Source organism: Onychostruthus taczanowskii, unplaced genomic scaffold, assembly GCF_017590055.1.
Source record: "Onychostruthus taczanowskii isolate IOZ18803 unplaced genomic scaffold, ASM1759005v1 scaffold7, whole genome shotgun sequence".
Classification (NCBI taxonomy): Eukaryota; Metazoa; Chordata; class Aves; order Passeriformes; family Passeridae; genus Onychostruthus; species Onychostruthus taczanowskii.
In genome coordinates, this window is record NW_024504786.1 from 8,813,092 (window position 1) to 8,833,518 (window position 20,427).

General features: G+C 47.2%; 1 protein-coding gene across 5 annotated transcripts in view; it reads right to left on the minus strand.

The window, feature by feature from the left end:
* The window catches only part of RNF220 (ring finger protein 220), a 217,863-nt gene extending 199,493 nt beyond the window's left edge, over window positions 1–18,370 (minus strand). For 3 of the 5 annotated variants that reach the window (XM_041421460.1, XM_041421458.1, XM_041421459.1), the window contains exon 1: window positions 12,866–13,606. In XM_041421460.1, the coding sequence (XP_041277394.1) occupies window positions 12,866–13,490 (625 nt within the window). In that variant the 5' untranslated portion in view covers window positions 13,491–13,606. Of the gene's footprint in view, window positions 1–12,865; window positions 13,607–17,915; window positions 17,934–18,249 lie in introns of those variants that run through there. The other 2 variants (XM_041421455.1, XM_041421457.1) reach the window with 2 other exon arrangements.
* Window positions 18,371–20,427: the final 2,057 nt, after the last annotated feature.

The following is a 20,427-nucleotide window of genomic DNA, read 5'->3' on the forward strand; positions in this document are numbered from 1 at the left end:
TGGTTAAGTACTGCTAAACCCTCCGACGAGCTGCCTAATTATTACAACACTTCTGCCGAAAAATTAATGTGCTTGGCCGTCTGCACTGGGGCAGAAAGGGTAGGAAAGCAGCTGTCAGGATGCAGGCAGCAAGGGGAGCAACAAGGAAAGAGGTTTGCAGCACAAGAGAAGGGCAGGGAAGCTCTGCCTGCAGGGACCCTGCTGGGAAAACAGCCTTCTCCCTGCTTCTTTTTGCTGCACGGCCCCCAGGAGAGGACAGTGCCAGCAGAGTTGTTCATCTAGCAACAACAGCCCTTGCAGAGAGCTCAACAATGATGCCCTGCCTACCAACATCAACAGAATGACCTGCCAGCAGCCCAAAACGTAGATAATCATCCCAAGGACCCAACAGCAGGGCCAGGAACGACACCCAGGACACTGAGGTTTCTTCTTCCTGGCCTCTGCTCACTTTTCCTTCTTGCTGAGCCCTCATTTCAGTAACTTGCAGAAAATCCAAGTGTGGCATTTTATTTCTGTAGGTCTCTGTAAGAGCTGTAGGTTCAGTACCACCGAGGTAGCATCATTCATATGCGCATCCCTATTCACTTGTTTTTGCCACAACCAGTTAAAAAAGGCTGCAGAGAAGACAGCAGGGTCCTGCCCCCCCAGCTCGGCCATCTCTGTGTCAGGTTAGTGGTTAAGCCTCTTTCTGCTACAGCTGTGCTGGGATTAATCTTTCTCCCTAGACAAAAAGGTGGGCTTATTTCCCAAGAGGTGTCCAAGTACACCCAGAGAGCTCAGCGAAAGCTGCAGCCTGCTGGGTGCCTTTTACCCACAGACATTTGATGAAATTAATGACACACAAGTAAGCATAAAGGCTAAGACAAATAGAACTGGCAACAACTTGAACCTTTGGCCTGTCCTTTGAAAGTCTCTGGCAAGTCTCAAATATTCTTGATCTGCTCACTAAAAGGATGACTGTCCCACAATTATTTTCCAAGCATTTGTTGGCAAGTTGTAGGAGGAAAAAGGCATTTCACTGAAGCTGTTAGTACAAAAGCTCAACTCCAGCCAGGGGCTGGACTCCACTTCAAATTATAATATTTTAAGTACCTGAAAATAAATATTTTGTCAGCTGCTGAGAATTAAGAAGTAGCTTCGACCTTTCAGAGAGGGGAACCCTGCAGAGAGCGGCGAGGCTCAGAGAGTTAGTTGCAAAACAAGCTCTGCCTGAGCCATTCAACCTGTCTAGTGCACACACAGCCTCCCCTCCCATACTCCCAGCTCCCTGCAAGCTGCCCAGAGCCCCTGGGGCACAACAGGCTATCCTGCACCCAGCAGCTCCTTCCCTCCCAGGAAATCTGCTGACAAAAGGGACTGGAGCAGCACTTTACTATAAACTGGGTGACACAAGTAAACTGAGCATCCTTGAGATGGCAGAAGCAGAATGACCAGCCCTGTCCCCTGCTGCTCACTGGTGCTGTTGTGTCGTGTTGTACCACTCACAGACCTAGGAATTTTGTCCACAAGGATTAAAAATACTCACTTTTGTTTTGTAAAATCTGACTCTGACCAAGCACCTGGGCAGATGTACCCATCACCCTGTCACCCCATCACCTCTCGGACCTCTGAGCCACAGTGAACACTGTTTGTACTCCAGCAACAGCAAAAGGAACTCACACAAAGCAGCAGATCTCTGTTTTTCCAGCAGAGCTCAAGGAGTTAAATCCCTCTCCCTTCCCCCCCATCTTTCTGCCTTTGGCCTTTAGATCAGCCCTGGTTGCCAATGAGGACTCATCGAAACACCACCAGGCTGGGCCTGTCAGGAAGGAAACCAGCGCGTCCAGAGTTTTGTTGTTCTAAAGACTTTTTTTTAAATTTTATTTTACTGCTCAGGAAGGAAGCCAGAGCTTGCGCTTCACTCCAAGAATGTTGATTACTCATCCTTCCCTGCATTATTTCTTTTATCTCTCACTTTTATCTACCTTACTCCAAATTTTTACCTCAAATTCTTTCTCTGCCATTCCTAGCCACTGATTTCAGCTGTTCATCAAGTTTCATTAAAAAAAAATATTTGGCAACTGTTTCCTCAAAAAAAAATCCCATTTATCATGTTTATTAAACAAGTCTCCATCCCTCCCCCTACACAGCCTTTTCAATCCAGGCACCATGGTTATGACCACTGCTCGAGGATCTGGGCCCTACAAAACATGACCACAACCACCCTCAGCTGGAGAATATCATAATCCCTGCTTTAGAGACAGACGATGAGAAATTACTCTGCTTGTCCAAGGTCAATAGAGTGCACAGCACAAGCACAACCTACGCTCAGGGCTTTGCCCAGGCAGCCCTTCCCTCTTCCTGCTCCGCATGGCTGCGAGGATTAGGCACGCTCAGCTCTGCCAATAACTGTGTCCTTCATCTTCAATACCACCCCCCGCACACCAGACAAGCTAGAAATGAGCAGCACAAGTAGGAGAATCGGTATGTGACGAGTTGATGACACATTTCCTGAGATGCAGAAAAATGTGGGTCCTGGATCACCCAAATGTCAGTGAGCCACCTGAGTACATAGCAAAGAGGCCATCAGCAAGTGGTGTCTAACTGCCTTCACCTCCCAGGCTCTGCAAAATCCATCACACCACCCCGGGGTTTCCTTTTCTTCTTTGCCCAGGTGCAGCTAACAAGCCAGACACAACTGGCAACATCTGGGAGAACACACACACAGATGTTTCTCATTGACATCATAACCTTCCCCAGCCTTCACCAGCACGTGCCCACGCCCCAGGGTGGGCGCCCAGGTGGGAGACACACATTGGGTCCTCACAGTGCTCCCAAAGAGATGAACAAAGGTGAAGCTTTTTTGTTTCAGCTTAAGTTTCTTTCTTCCTTGAGATGTTCCAAACCTGGGGGCTGACCGGGATCACACCATACACAGCTTCCCCAGGCTCCTACACCCACAACATCTCTGTTACATGCGAGTAAGGCCAATGCAAGTTCTCTCTGCCCAGCTCTGCCTTGCTCTAATACAATCCTTCCCTGTTTCCACAGTTAACTCATTGTTTTCATTTTAAGAGGGGAAAATAACGAGATGGTGGGAACATTACTTCTGGCTAATAGAGACAGAGATCTGCAGACTTTCACAGCTTACTTTTTCCAGTATATCCTCCTCCTGATCCAAATATCATCATACTTATTTCAGTCCTGGACCAAATGTGGGACTGGACACAACACATTGGCCAAATTAAGACAGAAATAACTTGTAGCATTTTTCTACTTCACACTCTCTCTAACACCTCTTGCTGGCATTAAATTTCTGGTCTGCAGATGCCCTGCTTCCTGCACTACTGAATGTCCCAGCACCTTCAACACAGCTTCCCTGAACATGTTAGTCCCAAATCTCCAGTGAAGGCAGGCTGCCCATCACCTCCCCCTTCTGAAATCAAAACAGCTCTTTGAGAGCAACAATTTTGTGCACAAACCTAAATATGCAAAAAGGAAGGAGCAGCACAGAGGGCAGCAACCAGTCCCAAGGAGCAGAGCTGGCAGGAGCACTGCCAGCTGTCCTGTACAGGCTGCATGCTGTGCAAAGTGCAAATCTGAGGGCAAAGAAGCAGGGCTGTAAGAGTTTGACTGCCCATTCTCCCCTTCTCTCATCTAAGGGGCACCTCCTGATGTATGAATCCACTCAGGCTGGCAACTTTTTGATTGTAACCATTAAGTTCCTCTGCTCCTTTTCAGCACAGGGTTATCCAGGTCACTGATTGCTCCTTCATCTCCCCAGAAAAAAAAAAAAAAAAAAAAAAAAAAAAAAAAAAAAGTCAGTGGTCAAGCTGCCTCCTCAGGGAAGCTGAAGACAAGTGCTCAGGAGGTAAAAGCTGTCACCCTGGCTAAGGACTTTGCTACAGGTTTATCTCCCACCTCTATGCTGGAAGTATGAAGTGAGGCTGGTTTGCAATCAGAAGAATAAACAAGGGAAGGAAGCAAGTTTCTGCAGCCCCCTCGATGGTGCTGCAGAGTTTGGATCCCTCTGACCTGCACTGATATCCAACTCCCAGGCTTTCCACCCATCCACAGCCATCGCGAGACGGCTCTTGCGAGATTCCCCACGCTGCAAACACTGACAGGGAGACAAGGTTCCCTCCTGCCTGCACAGGCCAAAGGTTGGGCTGGGTGCGGGGCAGCTCTGCTGTAGCACAGCCAGGCCACCCTGATAAGGTTTTCACTCACCCAGCCAGAGGTGCAGCAGCCAGGGTGTCATTCACCCTCCTCCTCTCTCCCTCACAAACACCCTCACATCACCTCTGAACAGCACGGGAGCTCACGTGGGGCCTGCGGTAGGGAATTTTGTGGAGCATCCCCCGAACAGGAGTGACTCCTAAAGAAATCTTTAATACTGAAAGCCAGGTTGGAGAACAAGGCAGAGCTGTGATCTGGTACTGGGTCTCTTCCCATCCCTGCACAACTGCCAAAGCAAGCTCTCTGCAATGAGGGATGATTATCCTATACCTCCTGATAGCGAGGGATGCTACAGGACAGACAATTTCACATTCTAAATGGCTTTGCAAGTTGTTTCCTAAAGCGCAGAAAAACAATATAAAAATCAGATGAAAAGGTTGAGTCCTTTTTAATTAAAAATATCTTAATTTAAATCAAAAAACCCAGTAGAAAGAAATGGGGTCCTTCAAGGCAGTGCCCTTTTACTTGTTGCTCTGCTTACAAAACCAATTGCTTTTGGGGAGGCTGTCACAGGGACCCTTCACCCCAGCTGCTCTTTGATTTAGTTTCCATACAAGTGCCAGGAAGCATTCACCTGCCTCCCAAAGAACAATGCCATGCTTGGGGAGCCAGCCATGCCAGCCAGCCCAGCAGCTGCAGCTGGATGTGTCCTGCCAGCCTCACCCTGTCCAGGGCTGTGGCACTGCACATCTAGAAAGCCCAGGTAATGCTGAAGGATGGCACCTGAGAAAAAGCTCATGCGCAAAAGCTCTTGGGTCCTTCTAAATTGAAAACTTAATGTGGTTACTCTGGCAAGATATAGTTAAGATTCAGTGCTGCTGGGGGATACCAAGGACACAGATTCCAGCTCTTCCTTTTAGGGGTATCCAGAGACACTTGGTGGCTTCCTTTTCCCACTTCAGAGCAGCCCAGGATCCACAAGAAAAAGCACAAAACACATTCTTGCTCTGCAGTTCAGTGAGAAAGCTGTTCTCAGCCTGAAGTTAGCAAAAAATGAAGGTTTTAAAGCAATATTGATTAGAAACTATGTCCCAAGTGAGAAAGATGTTGAAAGTGTCCCACAGCTGAACTCCACAAGCAGTTTTGCTTTCAGCAGGACTCCCTCCCATGTTATCTGTGCTTAGAACAATAAATCTCTCCTTGCTTTGCTTCTCCCCAGCATTGTTTTTCCCCCCTCTTCTGTTGCTCAGGCCACTGCTGCAATTCAAGACACCAACAAATGGTCAAAGGAGAGAAGAAAGTGATGGCTAAGAAGAACTCTCAGATTTTCATGACCACCCTCCTGTTTTTAAAAGACAGAACAAAGATGAAACGGACAGAAACAGACAGCACCAAAAGTAACCAGCAGAAAAAGTACCCAGCAGTACTTTTTCAGCCAGAGCTTTTGTTGACTTGAGGGCTGGGTCAATCTGGCCAGCAAATACACAATACCTGACCAACAGCAGGAAAATAATTCAGTTGTAAAAAAACCTGAATTCATGGTGATAAATTTGTCCCAAATGTCTATCACCCGTGAGTTTCTATACTCAGGCCAGCAAAGCCAAGCAGGCAAACAGTGATGTTGCATGAAAGGGGAGAAAGACACATATACAGCTTACAGGTGTAGATTTACAAAGGTGCACACGCCCTTTTTCAGAGGATGCTGCAAAGGAATCCGATCCCATATTAAATTTCCCAAATAGAAATCCATTCTTTCTCAAGAATTTAAATTGCTCTGCATAGCTGAAAAATGTCCTGAAAAGTCTCCAAATCTGCTATTCCACCCTGAAGAAGAGAGGTGAAACATTCACAGGCTATCAGGCACATTGACATGATAGAAGACCACCAGTGACATAAACCAGAGGATAAAAATCATCACAATTTGCTATCAATGGCTGTTTTTCTTGGAATACGGTATTAAAAGGAAACAACTTCATTCCCACTATGAATTTGCATTAGAAATCCATAATAAAAATAAAGCTTAATATTATACAAATGGGTACAGTTCTCTATAGTGCTCTTGATGCAGATTAAGGTTAGACAGATTTTAGATGACAGTTATTTACCTCAGTCTAGCACCATGTATGCACAAAAAGAATTTATTTTATAGCTGCAGATATTAGCCAGAAAAAAGAGATGAGAGGAAATCTTACAGTCTCACGTAAAATATAATTATGTCTGTTTTCTATTCCTTGGAAGGCAAACAAAGAGAAAAAAATGAATCTGCTGCTAGCATTTAATGGGACTTGTCTAAATGGTATCAAACAAATAACAACCAGCAGCAATTCACTAACACCTTCGCTTCTATTTTTTTCATTGGGGAATTCCAGAAACATTCAGACCTTGTTGCCTTGAACACTTTCAGTCTTACAGAGCAGGATTGGGCCCATGCCTGAGTATGCCTCTTGTTTCCAAGACCTTCAAAATCTCAAGGAAAGGAAAATAAATCACAGAGGCACTAATGCTTATTCCCCCTCGCTTCTCCCAATTCCTTATGCAATCACCACCAATCAACCAGGAAACTGTTGCTAACTCTTGAATTTTGCAAGTTAGCAAGTAAAATAATAAAACAATGTTTTAACTGTCAGAGATCCTGGCTCGCAAAGTGCACTTTGGTCATTTCCTTTAATAACTGTAGTTTAGTAGTAATGATTTATAATAGTTCATAATATTCTACTAACTGTACTATATTAATAATACTAATACTTTGCCCTTGCCTAGCGTCTTCTGTCAGAAGATATCAAAGCGGCACGCTCCGCTGTGAGGGAGGTATCACTACTCCCGTGCTAGGGATCGGGAAACCGTGACTCCAAGCCATGCCCGAGGTCAGGATTCCCGATCCCCAGCACAGCACGGCAGCCACCAAGTCTGCCTGCGCTTCTCCTGCCGCAATCCTCTGACAGCAGTCGAGTCTGATCGATGGGGCTGAAGATTTAATGTGATTCATTCCTTCTCGAAAAGCAAGGTTTGGCCAGTGGTTTGGGGGCCGTGGTTTTGATGGGAAATACTGAGAAAGGTGGGGGGGTTTCCCTGCAATTGTACAGTAAGCACCCTCCTGCCAGCATCCAGGCACACAGGGCAGAAGAGGAGCGATAAATATTTACTGCGTCCATGCCCATCTCTCCGGCAGGAGATGGATAAATATAACATTTCTCTGTTGCTCAGCACTCCGAAGACAGTGGCTACACCAGCTCCCGGGGAGTCCAAAAAGGAAGAGAGGGGCCACGAGGCATCTGTGGCATGGCAGAGATGACATGAAGGCTGGCCGGATGGCAGCGGCTGCACGGGGAAACATTTTGGAGGAGAAAACAGCCCCAGCCCTCCCCCTCAAACGATCAATTAAAAGCCATCCTTCTGCCGAGAGCCGGCGAGGACAGCAAATGAGGGCTGCGAGGAGCAGCACCCGGCCGGGGTCTGCATGACAATTGATGGGAAGGGGAGGCCGGGGGAGGCAGCCCTATCCCTCCTCTCACCATGGTGATTAGGTATTCCAAGTGCGCCAGATAGCCCCAAATAACAGAAAGAGAAATATAAACTGGAGACCGGCAGATCCAAGGGAGGCCAGATGGCCCCGCAGCCGGCAGGGGCTGCTCCCATCCAGCCCTTCCCCACTTTTAACTGTTCAAACATTTCTTTATCCCGACAAGACAATTAAGCCGAACAGCACGGAAAGGAGTCTCGGCAACAGTTTGCAGAGGGAGAGGGAAGGTTGTTGCCAGAAAAGCAGGAAAAGGAGGTGATTGCTGTGTGCTCCAAGACCTCCGTGCAGCACACTTTACTCCACAAGGATGGTGTGTATTTGGTGGAGCAAGAGGGATGGATGCATGGCCGTCATCCCTGCTACTGCCCATCTGCCTGCCCAGCCCTTCCAAAATTCCACTGTTGCTTCTTCACTCCTACATCATGCAGGGCACTGCACAGCAGAAAGAAGCATTCCACTCAATTTATTTCATTATTTCACAAGCGGAGTTAAACTTGCGATTTCCCATGATTGTGGCTGAATGTGATTAGCAACAAAGCATCACTTCACATTAGAAACCCAATTTTACCAGTCTTGGAAGTGGTGCATCCCAGAGGGAAGAGCTGTGAGCAGTGGAAGTGTGGACATGTGCATTCCCTCTCCAATCCATTGTTCCGCCACAAAAAAAAGAAAACCTTCTTCTCCCCAGCACATGTACATAGACACACAGAGCTCTGTACATAGGTCATAACACAAATCCCAACACAGGTCTGAGCGGGTGGGTGACTGCACAGACAACCCTCGATCTGATTTCCAGAGCACCACATTATTCAGGAATTCATGCTGTGGTCATCATAGCCCTGACGTCCATCACCTGAAGTGCAATTTACATTTGATCAATAACAAACCAGTTGTTTCAAACGGAAAACTAACTCCATGCTAGAGATGTTCTTTAAAACCCCAAAGTGTAACAAAGATCTCACAAACACATCACACAACTTCTCTTGCAGACTAGAAATCAATTGCAGCACAAACTATGTCTAAGGTGAAATATTATTATCAAAAAGAATAATAATCAAAATTATGTTAATATAATCACTCCTACTACCCTCAGCAGACCTAAGGGATGAGCAAGGATCCCAGCCTGCTCCCAACTCAAATGTTCATGTCCTGGGCACAGCAGGAGCTGGGCAAGGGCTACCAGCAGGAGCAGGGAAACTGAGTCTTGGAGAGCCAGACCCTGGCCAGAGGATGGAAACTGAACCAGTGACCAGGATGTAGATCACCTTCACACCACTAGTCACAGACAACATGTGATGGAGACCTAGCAGCAGACAGTAATGGGAAACCTGTGGTCCCAGGGAGGCTGGGGGCACGGGCTGCCCCGCAGGGACAGCAGAGGTCTCTGCTCTGACAAGGTCCAGCTCTTTGCCAGGAGGTCCCAGCTTTGGCACCGACCTCTGCCTGTCACTTTGTGGGAAAGCAATGCTACAGGAACTGGGTACTATGATTGAAGGACACTGAGACAGGTTTTATTAGAAGTAAAAAAACAGGAATCTTTTTTTTTCCTCCTCTGATTTTAAAATAGGACTATAGATCTCTTTTGCAGAAAGGAACATGCCATTTATTTCCACTCCTTCTAGGAATCTCAATTATTGTACGCTTATTAAAGCAAACCCATAAAATATGTCTTCCAGTGCCTTTAACACATGCTTTACAAGAAGCTCCTGAACTCTAACAAATGGCATTATTTTTCTCAGTAAGCATCTAAGGGAATGAGCCCAGCCAGTACAAGGTATGCCTGCTTATCCCTGGAAAGGTTCCACTTTTCGACATGTTCCCTGTATACCCCATCACTATGGATGTCCTGAATACTTGCATTTTACAGCAAGAGACAATTTACCTAAATGCAGACATCTCAGCCCAATTTGCTGATTAACAGAGAGTGCAGTCCCACCCAAAAGCACCCCAAAGTTGTCCCTTTGTGGGAATGCAGGGTATGGGTCTAAGCATCATCCTGTTTTAAAAGTAAGGAAAGGTTTATGCAAAGGGCTGAGCAACTTCTGCTGCATGAACATATCTCTTACAGAGCCAGGTGCCAATCTGGAATACTCTGGAACATATCACAAATAATTTTACTGAATTCTGTGAATTTCTTCCACCGGTGAAAGCAGGCTGAAACTTTCCTCCCACGCTGCAGAGGACTAAATAAGCACCTTCCAAACACTCCTTGATGTGCAAATGTCTCACTTTGATTCTTGTTTTCTTGCAAAGTCTTCCGAGCAAAAACCTATTTTTCAGGGAAACTAAAACTCAGTAATTACATTTTATTTAAAAAAAAAAAAGAAAGAAAAGGGGGGGAGGGAGTTTCTCTAGAAAATCACCATTTAAGCTATGAGGTGAAACAAATATTTTAATGATCTACTCAAGAAAGGCTCCTGTACATAGTGGAATAGAAGACCACATAGGGCAATGATAGTAATTCAGCTTCCATGTAACACAAACCCTTTCAGCAATCTGAAAAATACACCAAACAGTGAAGCTCTGCAAACCTGAAAAGCACCCATTAGACATGGGAAGGTGTTGGTGATCTAAGAAAATTTTACCATTTTTCCTTGCAGTTGTAGAAAAGTCTCATTACATTTTTACCTTGAAGGTACAGCCACCTACCTGCTCCATAAGGAGCACAAGTAGGCAGCTTTTACAGAGGGTTATATATAACAGTTACACAAGGAATCCACAAAACTCCTCAGGGACAACAAACCCCTAAAGTACACATTTCTACAGAAACTTCAAAAATATATCTGCAAATGCTAATGCAGAAGAGGATCACCATGCTTATCTGCAAATTGCGATCTCTCAAATTCTTCACTTCAGAAGTTTCTCTTTTCTGATGGCCAGCATCAAAGACCACCAGGATCCTCTAAAAGCTCCACAACTTGCTCTCAGCCTTCAGCAAACACACCCATGCGTGTGGATGCACACACCAAATAATCTCGCTGTCTAAATGGAGCGAAGTTTCCATCGTGCAGCATCTATATGTGATGGGAATATGATACAGAGCCAACAGATATATTTAGTGTACATCATCCTGGCAGTTACAGAAAAATTTTAATGTTGATGAAGTATCAGGGATGTTGCATTTGCTCTGCTCTACCGTGCAGAAAAGCATCTCAAAGAAATTTAACATGATAACAAAAACAATACAACAAAACACCTTCCACTTCTGCCCAAGTTTTCCAAGCTGCCTGCGAAGTTTTTATTCCGCTTCTTTTCCCTGGCAAGTCCCCTGCCACGGCACTGGCAGCAGCACTGGCACTCGGTGTCAACCTGCCTGTGTCTGTGCAAAGCCCTGTCTGCTCCCAGAAGGAGCGGACCCGCGTTCGGCACACGCTCTTGGCAAAGGCAAGGCACGGCGATGGATGTGGATGCGTCTGTCTGTCCGCAGCTGTGCTCCATGTGGTCTAATTCATTTAACAGATTTACTTCTTTAAATGGGCTATCTGACAGGATTTTGCCAGCAAGATCCATAGCAGCTGATGCGCTCTAAATTCATTTAGCCAGCGGACCCTCTCCTCGGCCGCTATCTCTCGGAGTACTCCTTTGAGCAAGCTTCATTTTCCCAGCCAGGTTATATCGATAAGGGAAAGAGCATCAACAAAGATGTCTCTAAGCCTTGCCATCTCACCTGCCTCCCCCATGGATAATTATATTACCAGCTTCCACACATCCACATGCGCTCCCACCTACAGCCACTTTTCCTACGGACCCAAAAGGAGAGAGAGGAGATTCTGAACAATGAAAGGAGCTTACAGCACAAAAAGTAGCACGGTCGGGGGTGGATCAGAAGGAGAAGGGGGCGAGACGCGAGAGATCACACCGGTACTGCAAGAAATACACGGCTCCTGCCATCAGTGGGGATTGTCCTGCCCTCGCAAACGCCGACAATAAAAGACACACTTGCAGCATATTTCAGAACCAAAGAGCGATGGATTTAAAAGGCAGGTTGATTTTATGATGACTTTTATTGAAAAGGTACGCTGGGTTTAGGCAGATGTCTTTTAGCGCCGGTAAGTTAGCACAGTGCCTAATTCAAGGAGACAGCCTGAGGAAGCAGCGCCGACAGGGGAGAGAGAGCCACAACGTCTCTATTACTCTCCTTGGTATCATAAAGGGGAGAAGAAAAATCACATCTGAAAGGGAGAGGAAGCAACAGTGCAGCAGGTTTTTGTTTAAAAGAAAAAAAGTAATAATAAAAACAACAACAATAATAAAACTGTTTCCTATTAATAAAATTCAACAGAACAAAGGAGCCCATGTGAAAAGCAAACCACTCACTCCTTGATTACATGTCTGGGTTTACAGGAAAACTCTAATCATAAGTTAGTGCTCTTCCTTGGGGTACCACGCTCTGTTGTCCCCAGACCACTCCCCATCGTGGGTCACCTCCCAGCTCTGGAAGCCTGCCATTCATGAAGGACAGCTCTGCCCCTCTGTGTAGGCAACTCCACAAGGGACAAAGTGATAGGGGAACAAGGAGTTACAGTCATGAACAAGTGGACCGGGTTCCTTTAGTCCAATAACTGGCCTGCGAAAGAGCATATCATGTTTCAACAGGCACCAAAATGGGGGAAACACTCAGAGAAAGCACATGATGCAACAACTTATTGAATTGTAAAAACAATTTGTATTTGTCTTAAAGAAGGAGATCAGTGGCCAACAATATTCTAAAGTTATCAGAGAAAAAGGTACTTTTGTCCTAAGCTGAGGCATGAATCGTGACAGTCGGTAATGCATCTAAAAACGGTGTGCATGAAGAAAAGGTCAGAAAGAAACACCTGAAGAAGAAGGGGGGACATGCTTGCTGCAAGCTTTGGGGAAGTTCCAAACAGCTGCATCCCTGTTTACACATATACATGTACCAGCACCTACAGCCTCACACTGGTGAACTGGACAGATTTCTTCAAGGTCAACATCACCTCTCCAGCTATGCGCTGGAAGGCGAGTTTCCTTCAAGAGCACTTCACCTTAAAACCTGTCAATATCCTTTTGGAAGAACAAGGCAATATTGCATGGCTGAGCTCAGGAGGCAGGAAAGGCTGCTTTGCCCCTGCCTCCAACAAGTCTCACAGCACTGCGGGGCAATCACCTGTTGCGTATCTCAACAAGGCACAATTAAAGAACCACCAAGTCAGCATAGGTACTTACATCTGTCACTTCGGTCTTCAGGACTGGATGAGGTCTCACGGTCAGAAATGAGGCCAGAAACAGCAAATATCTTCTTCCCTGTATCATCAACTTTGAGGGAGCCAGGGGAGCTGGAGGGGAGCTGGGTGCCAAACTCGTACTCCTTCCCATCAGTGTCCGAGAAGCGCAGATGGGGTGAGTCAGTGTCATGGCAGTTTTTCAGGCGCTTGGCCGGCGTAAAGGCTGACTGGTAGCTCTCCCGGTCTTCAGTGGATGCAAAGGGGCGGAAAGCCCCGACGCCGCTGTGGTTCAACATACTGATCGGGGTGCAGTCCAGGTTGGGGGGTGCAAACTGGGGGTGAAGGTGAAGCAAGGATGGAGGAAAGTCACGGTTTGCAAACGCTCCTGGCACCCCGCCTTGGCGGTGATACATGGAGGCAAAAGTATATGAGCCATTGGTAAAGGGAATGTGCACGTCCTTATCTGCTGACACAGGGACCCCAAAAGGCCTCGGCTGCTGGCAGGGAATGGAAGCATCACGGCTGGCTTCAGCAGTGGAGGCGAGAACCATCAGTGCTGGGGAGGCCAGTGGGTTGGGGAGATAGGGTGAGTTCTCCATCTTGAATGCTGCCCGGTGTAAGTCCATCGGAGTCTCTTTCCTCAGCAGGATCACAAGCAGAACGATCTTCCCCGGAAGGAAAGCAAAGCGATGCCTAGGAATGGAGCGGGGAAAATTACTGGAGCATCATCACCCTTTGAACACTGCAAGGAAACAGAAAGGGAAAGAAAACACAACCAATTAGGTTTCTGCACTCATTTCTCTGGGATGCTCCAGCAGCAGAGTGGCCACATGTGTTACAAGCCACTGGCCGGAGATGCGCCACTGTTCTCATTCAAGAAAATCAATAGACAACTTCACACACTAGTGGAGTCAGCCCTGGCCCTCTAGGTTAAAGGGTATCATCCGCTGCAGATGAATGAAAGGCAAACCAAACGTAATAACATGCAGATTTAATAATGCACTAATCAAAAATATTCAGTCCAAAATTAACATAGTAACTCCAAATTATAAGTGGAATTTTATATGGCAAGTGGCACGTATACATAACCACAATAAACTGAAGAAAACCCCCACATACACACACCCTGTTATTTGCTTGGGGCTTGGGGGTGTAGAACCAACACAAAAATATCCATTGTACGCAGTTACCCAAATCAGACAGCACACAAGGTTATAACCGTACACGACGCTTGAGACGTACGTAACTGACAGGTATTTTCTCTCGCTCTCACAGTACATATGGGTGTGCTTGCACACACAGTACTCGATGATACCATCATACATATGTATGCACACCATTGGAACGTAGGAATGTGGCTGTCCCAGTGCATTTGTGTAACACACAGCCACGCGTGCACACGCGGTCCCTGAGAGCCAAAGTGTAGGAATGTGGCTGTCCCAGTGCGTTTGTGTAACACACAAACAGCCACGCGTGCACACGCGGTCCCTGAGAGCCAAAGGAGAAGAGACTTCCCCAGTAAAACGCCTGGCGTCTCTGACAATATTTAAAATCGTAATGGGTGCTTCTGCCATCTGATCTCTGCAAGCGTCTGCCTTGCGGGTCGGGGACAGGAGAGGATGGATCAGTAATTTTTGTTCCTAATGCACTCACTCTTAAGTAGATTTGTAAACTGCCCTGGATGTGCCATTAACATTTAGAGGAAAATGTTAACAAAATTTCTGCCTTGCATCTTGCTGAGCCTCCCAGGTCGGCTGAACCACCCACCCAGCCACGACCCCCTCCCAGGGTGAAAGAAGGGAAAATCCTTCTTTCTCTATCTCCCCCAGTTCGCAGTGCCTTTTTGTGTTGTTATTTTCTCCCCCAATCAATCTCATGCCTTTTCTTTTAAGCTTCCGCCGCCTGCCATTCAGGCCCCACAACCCAGCTTAAAATACAAGGACTGTAACTTTGAAACAATATACTAGCTGCTGGAGCTCAAAGGGCCAGAAAAATCATATAATAATAAAAAGCTGTTACAAATTGTGCCTCTTAAATCCAGAGGGTCAAACATCTCAAATAAAACTTAGTGAAAGAGTGTCTCCCTAATGGAGTGCCTTTTGTACTCCATGAATGAGGGAGCCTAGGTTAACAAAGTGTATGAAATCCAGTCTGGGGCTTTAATGCAGTTCAGTGATAGCATTTCCTCTCTCCCATCCTGTACCAGCCACTCCACTGACTGTTATGAATTGTGAAGATGAGTGGACATCATCTCTCTGCTTCCTCATTTGGCACTCATCCTTACAGACATCATTGCTAAATTACCAGATTATGTATCTCGCATTAACGGATTTGCTCTCTTCCAAATTTTAAATAACTTTCTCGTTGAGTTCTTGCCACAGACAGAGAGGGGGAGAGGAAGAGTGGGGGATGCCAAGGGCAGGCTGGTCAGCACTGCAGTCCTGGGTACACTTGCTCTGCTGCTTCACATGAGACTGATCAAAATGTGGAGGTCAGAAAACTGCAGCCACTGGCAAATTCAGAGGTTTTGGGGGCTTATATTACCATGTAAATATAAATATATAGATACATATACACAAACACACACACACAATTATATATTCAAAGAGATGCACGCAAATAAGCCACTGTTCTCAGAAATAAACGATCATTCACATGGAAGCAAAACTGAGCAATCACAGAAAAACACAGATTTCCAGGGGGGAAAAAAAGGCAACCACCTCTGCCTGCTTTTCTATTTTTACTTGTGCTTTCACACCATTACGTTAAATGTATTTCATAAATTAGTAATCTGGCCGCAACACTTGACACTCCTGTAGGATACTGTGAATCACTATGGCCGTTTATTCGTTTGCAAACTTCATTACACCAGGAATAAATCAACACATTACAATATCTCAGCCAGCCAAATTTAATTTTTTTCAGCTCCCACTTCCTTTTTCGTTCTCTCCTGCTCCCTTCTCGCCCAGCACCTCCCCACCCCCCAGCAACACGGACAGATTAGGCTGCGGCGGACCAGTCATTATGAAAATCTATCGTTAATACACTCCTAATGTCAAAATGTCATAGGTTTAAATACAGAACCCAAAAAAATAAGAAAACTAACTGACCTCCTTAATTAAAAAAATATGGATTGCAGGGTAATCAGCTGGAGGGAGCATTTGGGTGCTGGGAAGGCAGTGGGCACAGGTGGAGAGAGAAGCTGCTACTTTTCTGCCTCTATGCTGATTTTTTTTAATTTAGCACCTCGCGCAAATCCAGATTAAAATAACTCCAGCTATTGATCTGAGCAGTGGAATTGACATTAATTTTAGTTCACTTCTCACTTTGCAAAGGGATCAATAGGAAGTAATAACAGCTGACATCCCCGCTGAAAGGAGGAGAAAAGACGGGCTAGAGACAGAAATCGAAAAGCAACCAAATAAATCAGCAGCTACTTTTCCACGGCATCAGACAAACTCCAAACAGATTGCAAAAAGTCTTTGTTGAATTAACTAAACGAGGAGTAGAGGGAGGGAGGGTGGAGATCAATCTAGGAAGCTATATAAACTGTCTACCAAGTATGAAGGTTAGATGGACATACTGAAAACTAACTCTGATTTTTTTAGTGGTTTTTTTTAATGGCTACCTATATGCATACTTATTGGCTTTTAGAGCTACCCTTGTTTGAGGTGTACACAAATTACCTGTGTAATCGTGTATGTTCCTAATAATGAGGCTAAATATGCCACGACCCAAATTGTATCAAGAGCCTTTAGCTCTGAACCATAAAAAAAGAAAAAAAAATCACCACGAAACAAGTAGTAATCAGTTCTCTCTGGCTTAGTTTTGAATCCTCTGCTTACAAAGGTTGTAGCATGGTGCTGCATAAGTTAAAAGCAAAGTGTGATAAAAGTAGGAGAAGCCATGACAGAGCTGCATTTATCAGGCATCACAAACACCCACCAAGTGGAGAAAACAGCAGTGACCACTGGTTAGAAGTGTAAAACCCACTTGCTAATCAGCCTGCAAAGAAACGCGCTCATATGCAAGCACATGCACACCCCGTACAGAGCCAGCAGATCTGCAAATCTTTTACTAAATGTTACTCAGAGTTCCTATTACTAAATCACCTCTCTGCTATCGATTAAAATAAATAAAACACACCACTCTGGTTTCTACAACAGGTTGCATTTTTGTGGTCTCTCAACCATTTCCAAATGCCAGAGATTAAAGTAATGGGGCAAATTAACGTCTTTCTCCCTCCAGGAAAAAAAAAAAAAAAAAGTTTTCTTGGGGCCAAAAAATTAATTAATAAGCTGTAGGGGAGGAAAAAAGATTAAAACATTAGGAAATCCAGGAAAATTGATGATGCATGTAAATTAGGAAATACCCAGGAAAAAAAAATCCCAGTATCCATTTACATTAAAAAGTTTTTCCCCATAAATGTCAAGTAGGAATTTAGAAATATGCTCTGCACAGAAAAGCCAAAGATTATAAAACAAAATAATGCCAGCTGTTTGGGGATTTAAGTGCTCAAATGGATTATATATTTGAACCAAACTGGATTTCCTAATAATAAATAAAACAAATGCAAGCTAGAAAGCCAACAAAGGAAGGCTCTCATCAGTGGATTAAGATACAAAGGAAAAACAGTTAATTTTTTTTTTCCAACGCGTGAAATATGCCAACTGCAGCCGCACACCCGGACAGCTGCCGTGGAAACCGGTTCAAGGGGGAAAGGAAAAAAATTCGGAGCGCAGTGAGCGGAGGAGGCGGCGGCGGGGCCGGGAGGAGCGGCCCCGGTCCCGGTCCCGGTCCTGGATTGCCCCCCGCTTCTGTTCGGCTAGAAACTTCTTCTTCAAAAATTACAGAGGAAAAAAAAAATTAAACCCCTTTTTGTTTTAATTTAATATATATTTTTATTTTTTTTAGAAAAAAACCGGCGGGGTAAATCCCCCGGGCCTGGAGGGCGCTCCCGCGGCGGCGGCTGCCGGAGGGAGGAAGCGCCGGGGGCTTGAGAAGAGGAAAACAGAGAAAGAAGGAAAAAAAAATCCCAACCCACAGCCTACCCGTGGGTTTGCTGCCGCTTCGCCCCCGGCCCGCATTCCCGGCCCCGCTCCCGACTTGGCGAAATCCGAACGAAAACCGCGGGCGGCGCCGCTCCGGGGAAGCCCCGCTCGGCCGGGCAGCGCGGGCGGCGGGCGCGCCCCGGCCCCTCACGGCCCCTCACGGCCCCTCACGGCCCCCCACGGCCCCTCACGGCCCCTCACGGCCCCCCACGGGCGGCCAAGCGGGCTGGCACCCGCCCGCCGCCCCCGGTTTTTCTCTCCCGCCCGAGGAGATTGTTCAATAAACCCAAATAAAATAAAATCCGTCGGGGGTGAGCCCCGGGCTGGAGCCTACCAACATCGCCAAGCCCCGCCGCTCCGCGCTCCCCGCCGGCGCATTAAACAGGTGTTTGGCGGGGCCGGGGCTGAGGGCCCGGCCCGGCCCGGCCCGGCCCGGTTCGGCTCGGCTCGGCTCGCTCCCGCCCGGCCCCGCGGGTCCCGCCGGGAAGCGGCGATCGGGACGTAGCCGGGGCCGCTCCTCTCCTGCCGCCTCGGGAATTGCTCGCTCCCGGGGAGGGCAGCGGGAGGGGGCACCGCCAGCCCTGTCCGTACAGCCCGTTAAGTCGCCTTTCCACCCCTCCACTTTTTCTTCCTTTTTAAAACCCGAGTTACAAAGATCATCAAACGCGAAGATGCCCAGAGTTGTTTGGATTTATTGCAACAATCACTTACCATACACATTTCCTGTGTGGAAGGATAAGCATTCAATACAACTCTTTAAGTAGACAGTTCCTAATGATTTCATTGTGGTCAACCAGATGGTTTTTATGTATTTAGATCTGAAGGTGAAGAATTATTTTCCATGCTTCCAACCTATTTACAGACTTCCCTGGTCTAGAGCTGGGGTTGTTGGTTAAAAGAAAGAAAATCCTGCAATTTCTCGATCGCATCGCTGGATGATCCAGAAAGTTTTCTAAAGAACCTAAAGCAAAAACAGGGATAATTCCTTTCACCTCTTCTGGCTTTCCAAGCTACGCCATTCATATGTGGAGTAATTTTAGCTCATTCGTTGAATAACGCTGCCAATTTAAACCGCCTCTCTACCTTTGTTTTATCGGCAATAATACAACCAGAACAACACCGCATGTGAGATCCAGGCACTTGGTTCCTACCTGGAAGCAGCCAGGGGCAAGGGCGGCAATCTTTTAGAGATGAAGGACCCGAAGAGGGGCGAGGATGTTGGACGAACTTCAGCCGCGTTCAAAATTAAGCTAAGTGCGACTTAACAACGAGTGGTCAAAAAAAAAAAAAAAAAATATCGGTCTTTGAGCGGGGATCGCGCATTTTGGGGACAACTTAAAAGTAAAGTTCACCCGGGGACTGCGCGATCGCAAAAATGAAAGCTTCGCAGTAAATAAAATGACTGTCTGGGCAGTGTTGCTTGAACGCACAGAAACCCTGGGGGGTGTTTTGGGTTTTGGTTGGTTATTGTATTTTGTATTTTTTTTCTCCCCGATACTTTTATTGCAAAATAAAATACTAAGTTTGTATATTTCAAAGGGAAAACCTCCCCCACAAACAAACAAACAAACAAAAAAAATCCCAAACCAACAAACCCCTGGGTGGGTGCGTGGATCTGTTTATTTCCTGTGAAAAAAGTTTTTGTTTTGCAGCTGCTGTGAAATGAAATTGTCGCTGCCCAGAGCGACCGCGGAGGGAGCGAGCGCCGGGAGCAGCGGAGGGAGGCGAGGAAATAACTGCCCGGCTTGCCCCACCGAAAAATACAGAAGAAAAAAGAAAAAAAAAAGAGTTTAAAAAATGCTGTCTATTTGGGAGCGAGGGATCCGTGCCGGTCTCCGGGTCCGGCCGGGCTCCCCCTCGCCGTGCGCGGTCCCCAGCCGGGCTGCCGCGGCGGTCCCCGGCACCTGATCCCCCTGGTGGCTACCGGTCCCCCTCGGAAAGCCACCGGGGGGGGAGGATCCGGGCAGCTCGGGGCTCGCCGAGGGTGCGGGGGGGGCCCCCTTTTATCTGCCTTTCCCCTCGGCATTACCATGCCGATCCCCACCCACCCGGCCCTCCCCGCGGCCGGCGCGGCTCCCTGCCGCCGCCGAGCTGCCCGGCTTCCCCGGCGCTGGGGAGGGAGACGGAGGAAGAGGGAAAGGGCGCGGGGGCTGGGATAGAGGTGGAGGGTGGGGGGGGGTTGAAACTTGCCCTGCAAAGTTTGCGTGTGGCCGGGCGGGCGCGGTGGCCGGTACTCACGGTGCGGCTGGCGGCGGGCGCTGCGCGGAGCCGGCGGCGTGCGGGGAGCGGGGCAGTCCCGGGCGAGCTGGCCCCGCTGCCCGCCCGCCGCTCGCATGTAGCAGCGCGGGAGGCGGCGGGGGTGCGAGGGAAGGAGCAGTGCTGCCTCTCAGTGCCGGCTCTCATCAGTGAATGAGCCTCCACTCTCCGAGGGGCTCCCGCCGCACACACACACGCACACACGCGCGCACACACACACACGCACACCAACACTCTCACACACACGGAGCCGGGC